The sequence below is a fragment of the Sciurus vulgaris genome (assembly GCF_902686455.1).
Source record: "Sciurus vulgaris genome assembly, chromosome: 6".
NCBI classification, from domain to species: domain Eukaryota; kingdom Metazoa; phylum Chordata; class Mammalia; order Rodentia; family Sciuridae; genus Sciurus; species Sciurus vulgaris.
The window spans coordinates 114,533,148-114,546,675 of record NC_136466.1 but is presented as its reverse complement, the minus strand read 5'-3'; the positions used below and the strand labels follow the sequence as shown (position 1 = coordinate 114,546,675).

Here is a 13,528-nt window from a genome sequence, read left to right as displayed (position 1 = left end):
AAACTTCAGGGGCTGGGGATATAGCTCAGTTGGTAGAGTGCTTGCCTTGCAAGCATAAGGCCCTGGGTTTGATTCCCAGCACCACAAAAAAAAAAAAAAAAAAAAAAGAAAGCAAAAAAAAAAACTTCAGACAAATAAAATTTAACAGAGTTTAACTGAGCAAAGAATGATATACAAGTTGGGCAGCTCTATGAACCAGAAGAGGTCTAGAGCCCCACTCTGCATGGTGGGCAAGCAACAGTTATAGACAGAAAATGGAAGTGAGGTACAGAAACATCTTGATTGGTGGATATGTTTCAAACCTTTGCTTTATTTGGACATGGTACAATCAGCAGGCAACATGTATTTGGCTGAAGCTTGGATGCACTGATTGGCTGAGACTCAGCTGGTTAGTACAAAAACATACCCCGAAATGAGGATTTCCATTTGTTTACATGCTAAGTTACATAGAGATTCAAGGTATATAGGTTGCCTTGGACCAAATTTAGTTTCATTTAACAAATGTAATCAAGTTAGGATGAGGTTATACTAGATTAGGATGGGACTCAATCCAATGACTGGTGTCTTTATGAAATGAGGGAAAGCTCTGAACACAGACACGCCATGGAGAATGACAGGAGAGACAGGCAGAGAATGGATTTATGGAGCTACCAGCCAAGGACTACAACAACTACCTGAAGCCAGGAAATGGCAAAGAAGGATTCTCCTCTAGAACCTCTGGAAGGAGCAGAACCTGCCAAAAACTTGACTCCAGCCTTCTAACCTTCAGAAATGAGAGACATTAGATTTCTGTTGTTTAAAGCCATCAGCTTGTGGTACTTCGTCACAACAGACCTAGGGAAGACAGCCGCTTTCATGGGTCTGTCTGTCTGTCTCTCTCCCTCTCACACATACATATGTGTGCGCGAGCGCGCGCGCACATGCACACACACACACACACACACACACACACACACACTAAAGTGGGCTTGTTTCCTAGGACAGGCACTCCTCTTATAAACCCCTATGTCCACCAAGTTGGGGCACTCTTCAGACCACCTGACAGATTCTCCTCACTTCTGACTTTAAGGAGGTTAAATTAAAGACTGGTTATTTCAAATCTCACATATAGGGAAAGCACTTGGAAGGAAGTAATAGTAATTATTAGTAGTGGTGGTATAATTATATGACACTGGGGATTGAATCCAGGGTCTCACACATGCTAGGTAAGCATTCTACCACTGAGCTATACCTGCAGCCCTGTGATAATTATTTTCTCAGAGGATTTTAGAGAAATAGAGACAAAGGGAGAACTGGTGGAAATGTTTATATAAGTGGCCTTTTAAAGAGATGCACACAGGGATGGGGATGTAGCTCAGCTGGTAGACAGCTTGCCTTGCATGTATAAGTCCCTGGGTTCAATCCCCAGCACCACAAAAAAAAAAAAAAAAAAAAAAGCACATATGCACATAGAGGAGGCTGATGGAAAAGTATGTGCTCAAGGGGGTGGGAGGGAAGTCTGAGGATATAACTGGGTGGTTAGAGGACATACTTGATATACATGAAGCCCTGGGTTCAATTTCCAGCACCAAAAAGAAAATATCTGGAAAGCCAATATTTACCTTCCATACAATTTGGTACTATTTAAATAGAATATCTACCAGCAGATTTTATTCACATAAGAATTTTTACATTAGACTAGAGAACCTACCCCTAAAGTTTCATGAAGACGTTGCCTTAAATCTTCATTTGACAATTCTGAATTAGAACCTATTAGGGAGGGAAAAAAAATTGAATATTTTCTTTAGTCAGATACAGGGTTTTTTTCCCTAAAGGAAGAAGACCATGATTAATCAAATGACAAAAAAGTATGTAGCCTAGGGCTAGGGTAGCTCAGTGGTATAGTGCAGGCTTTGAAGGATGCGGTCCAGCCCCAAGCTGCAACATGTTTCTTATGAACTGCATTTCTTAAATTACTGTCATTTCTCAATATTGAAGGGGATTGGTTCAGAACCCCCTCAGATACCAAAAATCTGTGGACGCCCATCCCCTTATGTAAAATTAAATAGTATTTGCATATAACACATGCACATCCCCCTATATCCTTTAAATAAACTCCCCCTCCCCCCTCATACTCAGGATTGAATCCAGGTGTGCTTTATCCCTGAGTCACATCCCCACTTATTTTTAAAATTTTGAGACAGGGTTTCATTAAGTTGCTTAGGGCCTCGCTAAATTGCTGAGGCTGGCTTCAAACTTGCGATCCTCCTGCCTCAGCCTCCGAGTCACTGGGATTACAGGTGTGTGCAACTGAGCCTAGAGTATTGTTACTTTTTATTGGTATTACTTTTTTTTTTTTAAATTTATTAGAGACAGGGTATCACCGACTTGCTTAGGGCCTTGCTAAATTGCTGAGGCTAGCTTTTAATTCATGAGCCTTCTGCCTCAACCTCCCAAGCCGCCAAGATTATAGGCATGTGCCACCATGCCTAGGTGGTGTTACTTTTTCTGCTCTGCAGTTGAGTGAATTGGAAAAAGTGCCACCCATGGATTAGGAGGGACAAAGGAATTTTATATTGTTTCAATTTGAGTCTGTTCAACTTTCATGGGGAAAGTTTCAGGAGAGGAAATATTACAACCTGGACTATAAAAAAGTCAGCTAGACAGGGGGAATGCCCTGGTATAGGCATAGACCTGATTCTGAATTTTATTCTTTTTCTAATGTAAGGCATAGTTTCTTTTTGGTTATTATAAACTAAGATTTAGTTTGTTTTGACAGTTTTTGAGACTTCGGGATGTCCAAAAATAATTATAAGCATCTGTGTTCTGCCTGGAACCCACCTTTACTAGACAGCCAGACAGCCACCAGGTTTGCTCCCCTTCAATCAGGTGCTCAGTAGTCACCCCTTCAGACATGCCTTCCCATTCTTGGCCTGAAATAGCAGCACCCATTTCTCCTAACTACTATCTTTTAACTTATCACTGAGTGACATTATGCATTTCTTGATTTTTAGGTTTATTTTCCATCTCCTCTAGTAGAATGTGAAATACATATTATTGCCTTTGCTGATTTTGTTCACTCACATTATTGCTAGAATCTAGACCTATGCCTGGCACCTAATGGTATCCAAAAAATATTTGTTGACAAAGGAAAAAAATAAAACTACATCGTGAGAAAGCAAAGTAGTTAACAATTTATTGAAGACTAACAAACATATTATTAAAGTAGAATAACTACTGCATATTTTGTACCGTAGTTGGAAGTACAGTTACTTTTGCACCAATGTTAAGAAGTAAGGATGAATTTTTAAAATCTATTATGGTTACCTATTTTCATGCACTGGAAGGGTAACAGCACTCACAAGGGAGAGAAGGAGAAAAACTGAGCATTCTTACCAGTACTGCTTTGTTGTCTGTAACTGGAAATCCTGGACCCTTGAAGGCATGTGTCTTGCAAGTTCTTATGCTTGAAATACTGAAAAATGGCTCCACTTCTTTCTTTTCCCTTTTTTTGAAACTGGGGAGGGCTAATGTTCTTTCCATCTGATTTTTTTTTAGATGTAAGTAAATGTGAAACTTCCACTTCATAAATTCCACCAGGTCTTCTTCCAAGGCCATACCCTAGATCCCCTTCTGTCATGTCATCCTCTTCTGTTCCCCAGACCTGCACCTCTGATTGACTCAATGATCTCACCACTTTGCTCATTAGTCTGATGCTGTCTTTATCATAAGGAAAAACAGTAATTAAAAAGCAGTCAGTAAACCTAGCAATCCCACTTCCAGGTATTTACCAGCAAATTTGGAAATCACTATGTCAAAGAGATGTCTACATTTCCAATTTACTGTAGCACTGTTCACAACGGCCATGTTATGGAATCAAACTAAGTGTCCATTAAGGGAGGAATGAATGAAGAAAATGTTCTCTCTCTCTCTCTCTCTCTCTCTCTCTCACACACACACACACACACACACACACACACTGGAATACTATTCAACTTTAATCTCTGTATTGTTCCAATTTTAATATATGTGCCACTGAAGTGAGCACACTGTTGAGCCTTAAAAAAAGACATTTTGTAGCTGGTCATGGTGGTGCATGCCTGTAATCCCAGTAGCTTGGGAGGCTGAGGCAGGAGGATTGTGAATTCAAAGACAGCCTCAGCAATTGAGCGAGACCCTAAGCAACTCAGTGAGAACCTGTCTCTAAATAAAATACAAAAAAGGGCTGAGGATGTGGTTCAGTGGTTAAGCACCCCTGGGTACAACTCCTGGTACCAAAAAAAAAGACATTTAATAGTTTGCCACAGCATGGACAGAACTGGATAACATTACGATAAGTGAAATAAGCAAGGCACAGTAAAGAAAATACCACATAATCTCACTTATATATGGAATTTAAAATATAACTCAAGGAAGCAGGGAGGAGAAGAATGGTGGTCGCTGGAGCTAGAGGGTGGGAGATGAGGAGTTGATGGCTACAGGGTACAAAGCTTTAATGAGACAGGAAATGCCAAGTGCATCCGCTTGGAGGTATACACACAGAATGGTGGACACATCAAATGACAATGTATGGGGGTTGGGCTGGGGCTCAGTGGTGGAGTGCTCACCTTGCACATGTGAGGCACTGGGTTCCATCCTCAGCACCACATAAAAATAAATAGATAAAATAAAGATATTGTATACAACTAAAAAAATTAAACAATGTATGGGTCATTTCAAAACCACTAAATTTCAAATATTCTCATCTCAAAATATAAGGTTTGAAGTAATGGATATTTCAATTAACTTGATTTAATTAATCTACATTGTTTTTATAAATCCTAACATCACATAGTAGCCCCTAAATATATACAACTATAATTTGCCAATTTACAATTAAAATCAGGGCAAACAGCTCTCTTTGCCTCCTGGCTGTCATAAACTGAGCATCCTTCCTCCTCCACACCCTTCTGCCATGACGTTCTGCCTCACCTTGGGACTAGAGCTATGGCGTCTGTGGATCATGCACTGAACCTCTGAAACCATGTAAACCCAATCCACGTCTATGCCATCAACAAGAAGTAGAACTGGGATCTCCAGCTGAAAGGGCCACGCATCTTCCAGGATCCCAGGAGCCTCCACACACCCTTCTGGTTTCATGAGGTACCAGCAAAATAACATCCCTTGTACCTTAACCACATGCTGTCAAGACTGGCTCTGCCTTGTCAAGGATCCAGACTGGATTTAAGGCCTTGTCATTGAGGGGGTAAGAGGAAAATGTTGTCTCATTAGAAGGGGAGACCCAAAATCAAAGCTTGGCTGGCTGAAAAGGACCAGCTGGAAGAAGCCCAGCAGTCAGCACAAGTGACAAGCCTATATGAACATACCATACTTCATCTGTTTGCCTATGCAGCAACATTCGGATTGTTTCCTGCTTCTGGCTGTCACATATACAGCTACCATGAATTTCTATGTCAGGTTTTTAAATGATTGAGGTTCAGGTTCCTATGCTACTCCGGAGCAACAGGTGGCATTCCTTCTCTTTCGAAAAAATGGCAGTGTACAGAGGGGCTGCTTTTACTTCAAGGAAGACAGAAGAACCTTTCTACATGTGCAAAAGAATTGTCTTCAAATACAATTCAGACAGAAAAAAATTAAAGCAAATAAATATTAAATTTACGTTTGGTCTAAAAGTTTCTCTGTATATAGTGAATTATAACCTAACTTGATCTATAAATAGACCATTACCTGTTCTTCTAACAAGTAGCCAAGACTCAGTCAATCAGAGTTACCCAACTGTTCAGACCAGATTCAAATAAAGCAAATGCCAAGCTTTAACCAATTAAGTTATCTCCACCCTCACTTCTACTTTTCTGTATGTCACTTCCTTTTTTTTTGGCTATAAACATAACATGCTTGGCAGGGCAGAACATTCAGAACCATTTTTGGTCCAGACTGCTATCCAATTCTAGAACCACAAAAGCAAATTAAGATCTATAAAACTAGATTTGTTGTAATTTTTCTTTTATCATAACATAACTAAACAAAAATAACTCTCAGTATAATCAAGTAGGTCTTTCTTTCCTTCCTTCCTTCCTTCCTTCCTTCCTTCCTTCCTTCTTTCTTTTTTTTTTCTCCCCCCCCCCCGCCCCCCACTTTGGTACTGGGGATTAAACCCAGGAGCACTTTACCACTGATCTATAGCCTCAGCCCTTTTTAGTTTTTGTTTTTAGGGCCTTGCTAATTTGCTGAGGCTGCCTTCGAACTTGCCATCCTCCTGCCTCAGCTTCCCGAGTTGTTGGATTACAAGTGTGCGTCACTGTACCCAGCTTCAAGTAGAGCTTTAAAGGGGAAACTTTTTTCTTTTTGTAATAGGCATGATTATCCCAGCAATTAATTAACACAGGAATGCCCCTTGCAATCCAATCAGAAGTATTTAACATTTCACCTAGGCCTGGTGGCACACGCCTGTAATTTCAGCAGCTTTGGAGACTGAGGCAGGAAGATTCCAAGTTCAAATGCAGCCTCGAAATTTAAGGAGAACCTGTCTCAAATATAAATAAGGAAAAGTGGGAGTTGGGGATGTGGTTTAGTGGTACACCACCCTTAAATTCAATTCCTGGTATCATATAAAAGAAAAAAAGAGGTATTTATCATTTTAGGACTTTTTAGATGAGAAGGTCCAACTTCTCACTTTAAACATTGCAGTGCACTGCAGGAAAGCAGGAGAGGCTTAACCCACTGATGAGGACAGATTAGCCTTTGCTAAGGACACAGAATGCTTTTGAGATAGATGTTTATAAAGGAAATGTTGCCATTTACACAAGCTTCAAAGCAATATAAAATTCAGAAGTCTCAGCCCCTGTGGTAGTGCACAGCTGTAATCCCAGCAGCTAGGGAGGCTGAGGAAGGAGGATCACAAGTTCAAAGCCAGCCTTAGCAACTTAGTGAGATCCTGTGTCAAAAAATAAAAAAGAGCTAGGGATGTGGCTCAGTGGTTAAGTGCCTGGGTTCAATCCCTGACGCAAAAAAAAAAAAAAAAAGAAGTCTCTGAAAAATGACTAAGTCATTTTCAATGACTAAATCTCTTTCAGTGACTAAGACTATCTCATATTAGAGGACATTTCCGACCTTCTGCCCTTGTCCTCTCGGCCCTGTATCTATTTTAGGTGGTTTCTGATTTAGCGCCACTTGGTCCATCTTTTATTTCTGTACACTTAGCAGAGGTTTTGTATCTGGGACAGTGAAAGATGAGAAGGAAGATGTCCCTCTTGCTTCTCTACCTTCCTTTCTCAAATTGTGCCACACCTGTGCTCAAAACATTCCACTATTTGGCAACTCAATGTGAGTAAAAACTGAAGTCCTTTTTTAAAAAAATATTTTTAGCTGTAGGTGGACAAAATACCTTTATTTTTATTTACTTATTTTTATGTGATGCTGAGGATTGAATCCAGTGCCTCACACGTTCAAGGAAAGTGCTCTACCACTGAGCTACAGCCCCAACCCCAAAGTCCTTTTGATGGCCAAAGGCCCTGCACGCATCTCTCATCCCATGCGCTGGTTGCTCAGCTGTTGTCCGTTGGTTCTGGAATGGGCCCGGGCACAGCTGTGCCTCAGAGCTCCAAGCTCTCTAGAATTCTGCCAGCTGTTCCTTTCTTTGGGTCTTTACTTCAGTCACCTCCTCAGTGGGCCTTTCTTGGCATCCATAACTGCAGCTCCTTTTCACTATTCTACTTCTCTCTCTCATTCTTCTCCTTCTCTAGCACTGAGGACCTTCTAATGTACTGCTAAATATTTACTTATTTTTAAAATTACACTAATAAAATTGGGGCCAATAAAAAGGGGAAGCTAATACAAAGGTGGGAGTAGAGTGAAGCGGAGGGTGACTCAGGCTTCCTCATGATCTGCATCTCAATAGCTATGTGCCCCCAACACGTTAGGGCACTTGAACATTTTCCTTCTCCAGAGCCCAAACCCTCTAAGCGACCTCATGTAGAATGTAAGTTCTGTAAGGTGAGCAATTTCTGTTTAGTTCACCATATTCAGTATCTAAACCAGGATCTGAACATAATCCACGCTCAAAAAAGACTTGCTTAATAAATGAATAAAAGAAGGACGGAAGAAAAAAAAGCAAACTGAAATACTTGCCTCCAGGACAGGAAGGGAAAACTTACCTCTGCAAGGCCACACCTGGGCACGGTGGGGCTACTGCCTGCACTGCTTCCCAGGAGAAAGTGACTCTTGGCAACAAGGCTATAGAGAAGCCCTCCTCATCAGACCACTCCAGTCACCTGCCTGGTGACAGTGGGGCATCTGGAGAGTCTCCAAACACTCAGTTTTGCCCCTCCAGTTTGTAATGCAGTTAAGACAGGCTTTCACCATCAGGGATTTCAAAACTGCTGCTCTGCTCTAGTGGTTTAGAAATATTTCATCCTTTTCTCAAGTCTTGTTAATAAACACACACACACACAACACAACCTGGGGCCCAGCTTCAAGTCAGTGAAAAGAAAAAGTAATAAATAAGGAGGAGGAATAAAACTTTTCTTTGTGGAAACAAACACGCTTGATGATGTTGCTAGAACAATATTCAACACAGCCTATTAGACACATTTTTCTAGTTTTTATTTTTATTTTATTGGTGGTGCTGGGGATTGAACCCAGGGTCTTATGCATGCGAGGCAAGCACTCTACCAACTGAGATATATTCTCAGCCTTCATTTTCCACATTTTTATAGAATCATCTTAGTTGTTTTCTGTGGTGATCTCCTTAAAATATAGATCTGTCAGATGGGCATGGAAGCACACATCTATAAATCCCAGTTATTCAGAGGCTGAGGCAGGAGGACTGCAAATTCCAGGCCAGCCCAAGGCCAGCTCAGGCAAATTTTGTGAGACTATCTAAAAAATCAAAAAAGTAAAAAAAAAGTGCTAAAGATGTACCTCAGTGTTGGAACAACCCTGGGTTCAGGAAAAACTCCAGTATAGGAAAAACTATCTAGTTTAATTTGTCAAGGTAGGTAGGAAATTATTTACTGAATTAAAGAATAATCACTTGGAAGGCTAGCTTTACTCCTGTTCATAGATTCCTGCTTATTCAGTGCAATCTCAGTCTATATTAAGAATGGTGTGGACAGGATTAGGCGATCAGTGACAAAGAAAAAGGGGGAAAAAATTCAAAAGGAAAAAAGTAAGCAATCGCAGGGGTGGTTAAGAATATTTTTTAATGTTTCACATATTTTAAGGTATCATGGGTATATCTTCCTACTATTCAGAGATGAATATAATGAGTTTTCCCATGTTCCAATGTTCTACTTTGGGGGAGTGGAGGTGGGTACTAGAAATGAACCCAACCACTAAGCTACATCCTGGACCCTTTTTTACTTTTTGTTTTTGGTAATAGAAATTGAACCCAGGAACATTTAACCAATGAGCCACATCTCCAATCCCTTTTATTTTTTATTTTGAGATAGGGTCTCGCTGAGTTGCTTAGAGCCTCACTAAGTTGCTAAGGCTGGCTTTGAACTTAACATCCTCCTGCCTCAGTCTCCTAAGTTGTAGGGACTGGGATTGCAGGCATGTACCAACACAGCTGGCCCTAGCCATTTTTTAAGTTTTATTTTCAGATATGGTTTCACTAAGTTGCCTGGCCTCTCCTAATTAGCTAAAATTATAGGCTATAGGCATGCACCACCATGCTTGGCTCCCCTATTATTATTATTATATTTTGTACTGGGGATTGAACTCATGGGTACTCTACCACTGAGCTACATTCCAGGCCTTTTTCATTTTTTATTTTGAGACACAGTCTCACTAAATTGCTGAGGCTGGCTTTGAACTTGTGATCTGCCTGCCTCAGTCTCCCAAATGGCTGGGATTACAGGTGTGTGCCACTGTGCCCAGATCCCCTAATGTTTTTTAAAATATAACTTTGAGGGCTGTTGGCTGAGTCCTATCCTACATTTTATAAGCTAATAGTATTAATATGTAATACAGTAAAACAATCAAACTTCACTTTAGGACAGATAACTTCTAAAAAAGTGAAAATATTTAGAATTATCAACCTTCTAGTCAGTTTAATGTGTTCAATGTAGGTTCTTTTTGGGCACCACTGCAATCAGGTACAGGTGGCATGGTGGCAAGAATTTGCAGTCCAGCTATTCAAGAGGCTGAGGTAGGAAGAGTGCTCAAATTCAGTAGCTCAAGATCAGCCTGGGCTACAAAGCCAGATCCTATCTCAGAAAGGGAAAAAAAGAAAAAAAAAAAAAAAAGAATTTGAGTATTAGTTTCTCTACTTAATAAACCAGTCGATGAAATTGGATTTCTTTTTGTTGTTGTTATTCTTTAGAGCTTGGTTTCTGTATCAGCATTTTCCATAGGGTGCTCCATGGAACACTAATAATCTGGACTATTAGGTGTTGCTAAGAATAAAAGGGTCCTTTTGGTTTTACTGAGGGACACATTTTCCTATTCAGGCATATAGGACTTGCCCAAAAATAAACAGGTGGGTAGTGGTAGAGCCAAGACTATAAATTATATCTGGCTCCTTGCCCAGTCCTCTGGTCACTAGAGAAAGGATGTATATTGGATTAAAGGTTCTTAGCAGTCTTTCCACTTTTTCAGAAAAATGACCAGTGGCTTACTAATTGCTAAATCCAAGATAAGAGTCTCATTCCTCGGTCTCCTCCACCTCTGCAAGAGAGGTGATACTTTTCTTTTTTTTCTTTTGTGGTGCTGGGGATTGAACCCAGGGATTTCTGCATGCAAGGCAAGCACTCTACCAACTGAGCTAAATATCCAGTCCCAAGCTGTGATACTTTTAACTCATCATGCCCAGGTCCCCGGAACACCTGGACTCCTCAACCCCACAAGAAATTAGATACTCTTCTTTTGTCCCTGATTGTCTTCTATGTGCCAGCTCAGACTTCTTTTCCTCTTCCAGTTCCTTCTATATGTTTGGCTTCCACTTTTAACACTCTTAAATACACATTTTCAGCTGGATATCCAGCCAGCAATTCAAACACAGTTTTTGTTCAAAAACAACCATTATCCTTCCTACTCCCCATCCCAGGTCTCCTCCTGAGTCCTCTATTTCTGCAAATGCATCAATCATGCTACTCCGTATTACCATGGTCCTCATATGCCTTTTAGTTCTCTAGATGCAAAACAAACAAGCAAACAATAACAACAAAAAACCCTTCCCAACACCATATCATTATTTTGTACATTAATTTCACTTCCCTGGCTGAACTTTTCAGTATTTCTCCTGGGCTAAACCCATAGTTCCTAATTGATCTACCCCAAGCCATCTTACACAGCTTCCAAGTCAATAATGGTCTAGCACAGATCTAATGACATTCCTCTTGACCTTAAACATTCCATGGCTCCTATGGCATATATAATTAAAGTTAGTACCACCTGTTGTTTTCTACTAGACTCATTTTCACAGTTTCATATGTCAGTATTCCCCAGGTTTACTCTATACCTCCATGTAGGGAGTGCACCTGCTCCCAGGTTCCCCCTCCAAGCCTCTGATGGTGCCATTTTCTACCTGACGTTTTCCTCTGGCCCTTCTCAGTTCAGGACAATACTCCTGCCGGTAGCCTTCCTGACTTCGTGGGCCAGATGTGATTTCTACTCTCTTTGAGTACCCCCAGCTCTATACTGCCCCTTTTTAATAGTCCTTACTTCCTAGCTGACCTTGGAGTTTATTGCACAGGCAACTGAACATCCTCTAGGGCAGGGAGTATCTCCTTTGCCTGTACAAAACAGATTTAGCCAGCTTTCACTGTTTCTGTGGCCAAAATATCCAACAAGAACAATTTAGAAGAAAAAAAGTTTATTTGCAGTTCAGGGTTTCTGAGGCTGGCTTCACTGCTCTGGGCCAGAGGTGAGTCAGTACATCATGGAGAAGGGGCCAGGGGCCAGATCAAGGAGGGGTGCAGAGGGGCTGCAGGGAGGATGTTCCCTTCCAGGTGATGACCCAGTGACCCACCTCCTCCAGTCATGCCCCACCTGCCTCAAGTTACCACACAGTTCACTCAAAATAGGACGAACTGATCAGGTTATGGCTCTCACAATCCAATCACTTCATATTTCTGCATTAATGTGGGAGCTTTTGGGGGACACCTCATATCCAAGCCATAACAAAGGTATTTATTGGACAAAATTGAAAGAGAAGACAGACTCCTGTCCAGAAGGCTTGCACTAGAAAAATCTACACCCACTAGCCTGACAACTTTGCATTAGCAAACAAATTGGTCAAACAGACACCTACTTCCTGTCTAGATTTACAAAGAACTTGAACCCTCCTTAGTGAAAAAATGGACTGCTTCTCTATACTGTAGCATTTCGTTTATTGACTTTTTTTTTTTTTTTTTTAGAATAATTTTAGATCTATACTAATTTGCAACGATACTATTGAGAACTCCTGTATATCCTCTACCCCGAATCTAATGTTAGTGTTAGGGTAGGGTCCACTTACCAAACTGAGAAACGAACATTTGGTTCATGCCATTAACTAAACCACAATCTTTATTGGGATTTCCTCAGTTTTTCTACAGGGGATTTGTTCTGATTCAGAATACTACATAGGATTTAGTGCGCCGTAGTCTTAAGTTTCAAAAGTAATTAAAACAAAGAAGATTTAAAACAAGAAAAAAAGAGGAAAAAACAAAAAGAAAGAAAAAAGAGGGGTGAAAAGGATGTAAAACAGAAAAAGGAGGAAACAGGATCTTTGAAATCTATTATTTTTTCAATGTCAGATTAGGCCATTTACCGGGCATCAGGGAAAAAGGAGCCAGTTTGCCAGTTTGTCCACTACCCGCGACGTTTCCGCAAATCTGCGCCCCGCTGCCGGGCCTCCCACTCGGGGTTGACACCCGCGCTGCCCGCCCAGCCACCTCCCGGCGCCGGCGCCAGCATAGCCCCCTGGCCGCCCCCTCCTCGCGCCGCACCTCCGGGTTGCCCGCGCCGGCGCCGCGTGTCCCCTGGTCACGTGATCGTGCGGGCGCAGCCACACACGCAAAAGCTCCGAGGTCTCCCTGGGTCGCTGAGAGCCGGCGATCGAACGTGCAGCCTGGGGTCTCTGCGCAACATCCAACTCCAACTCCAAAGCCCACTATGGGTAACCGACATAGGCTAGTAGCCTGAGATTTAGAAGAGGTCTAGGTGTGCGTCAAAAGTGAAGTTAGACGGCTCGAACGTTCAGTCGCCAGGACTGCGGGAGAAAGATGGCATCTGAGCTGAAGTAGAGGCGGAGTTTGAAAAGCAGGCTGAGGGCCCGGTAGGTCAGAGGAACTGCTGTAGCAAAGGCGTGGCCCGGTGAACCCAGAAAGCTGCTACTGGGAAGGACGTGCTTCAGTTGGTTTTCGTATAATTCCTAACACCCAACATCTTGTGGTAACTGGAGAGACTTTGCACTGGTCCAGAAATTTACCTGGGTCTAAAAATTACACTGGTTTAGAATTAAAGACCACTAATAAACCCTTTCCTTGTAGTAACCAATCTCTTTACCCTTATCCAGGTACAGCCTACATTTTCCTTAATTACTGGCTCCCCCATAGAGACCGTA

The 13,528-nt window shown here is 41.6% G+C and overlaps 1 protein-coding gene across 5 annotated transcripts in view; it reads right to left on the bottom strand.

The window, feature by feature from the left end:
* CCDC125 (coiled-coil domain containing 125) overlaps nt 1–13,409 on the bottom strand; it is a 29,334-nt gene extending 15,925 nt beyond the window's left edge. For 2 of the 5 annotated variants that reach the window (XM_079145230.1, XM_079145234.1), the window contains exons 1-2: nt 3,376–6,055; nt 1,691–1,749 (exon numbers count right to left, since the gene is read on the bottom strand). In XM_079145230.1, coding sequence (XP_079001356.1) covers nt 1,691–1,749; nt 3,376–3,685 — 369 coding nt within the window. In that variant the 5' untranslated portion in view covers nt 3,686–6,055. Of the gene's footprint in view, nt 1–1,690; nt 1,750–3,375; nt 6,056–10,019; nt 12,819–12,911 lie in introns of those variants that run through there. The other 3 variants (XM_079145233.1, XM_079145231.1, XM_079145232.1) reach the window with 3 other exon arrangements.
* Between the last annotated feature and the right edge of the window lie 119 nt (nt 13,410–13,528).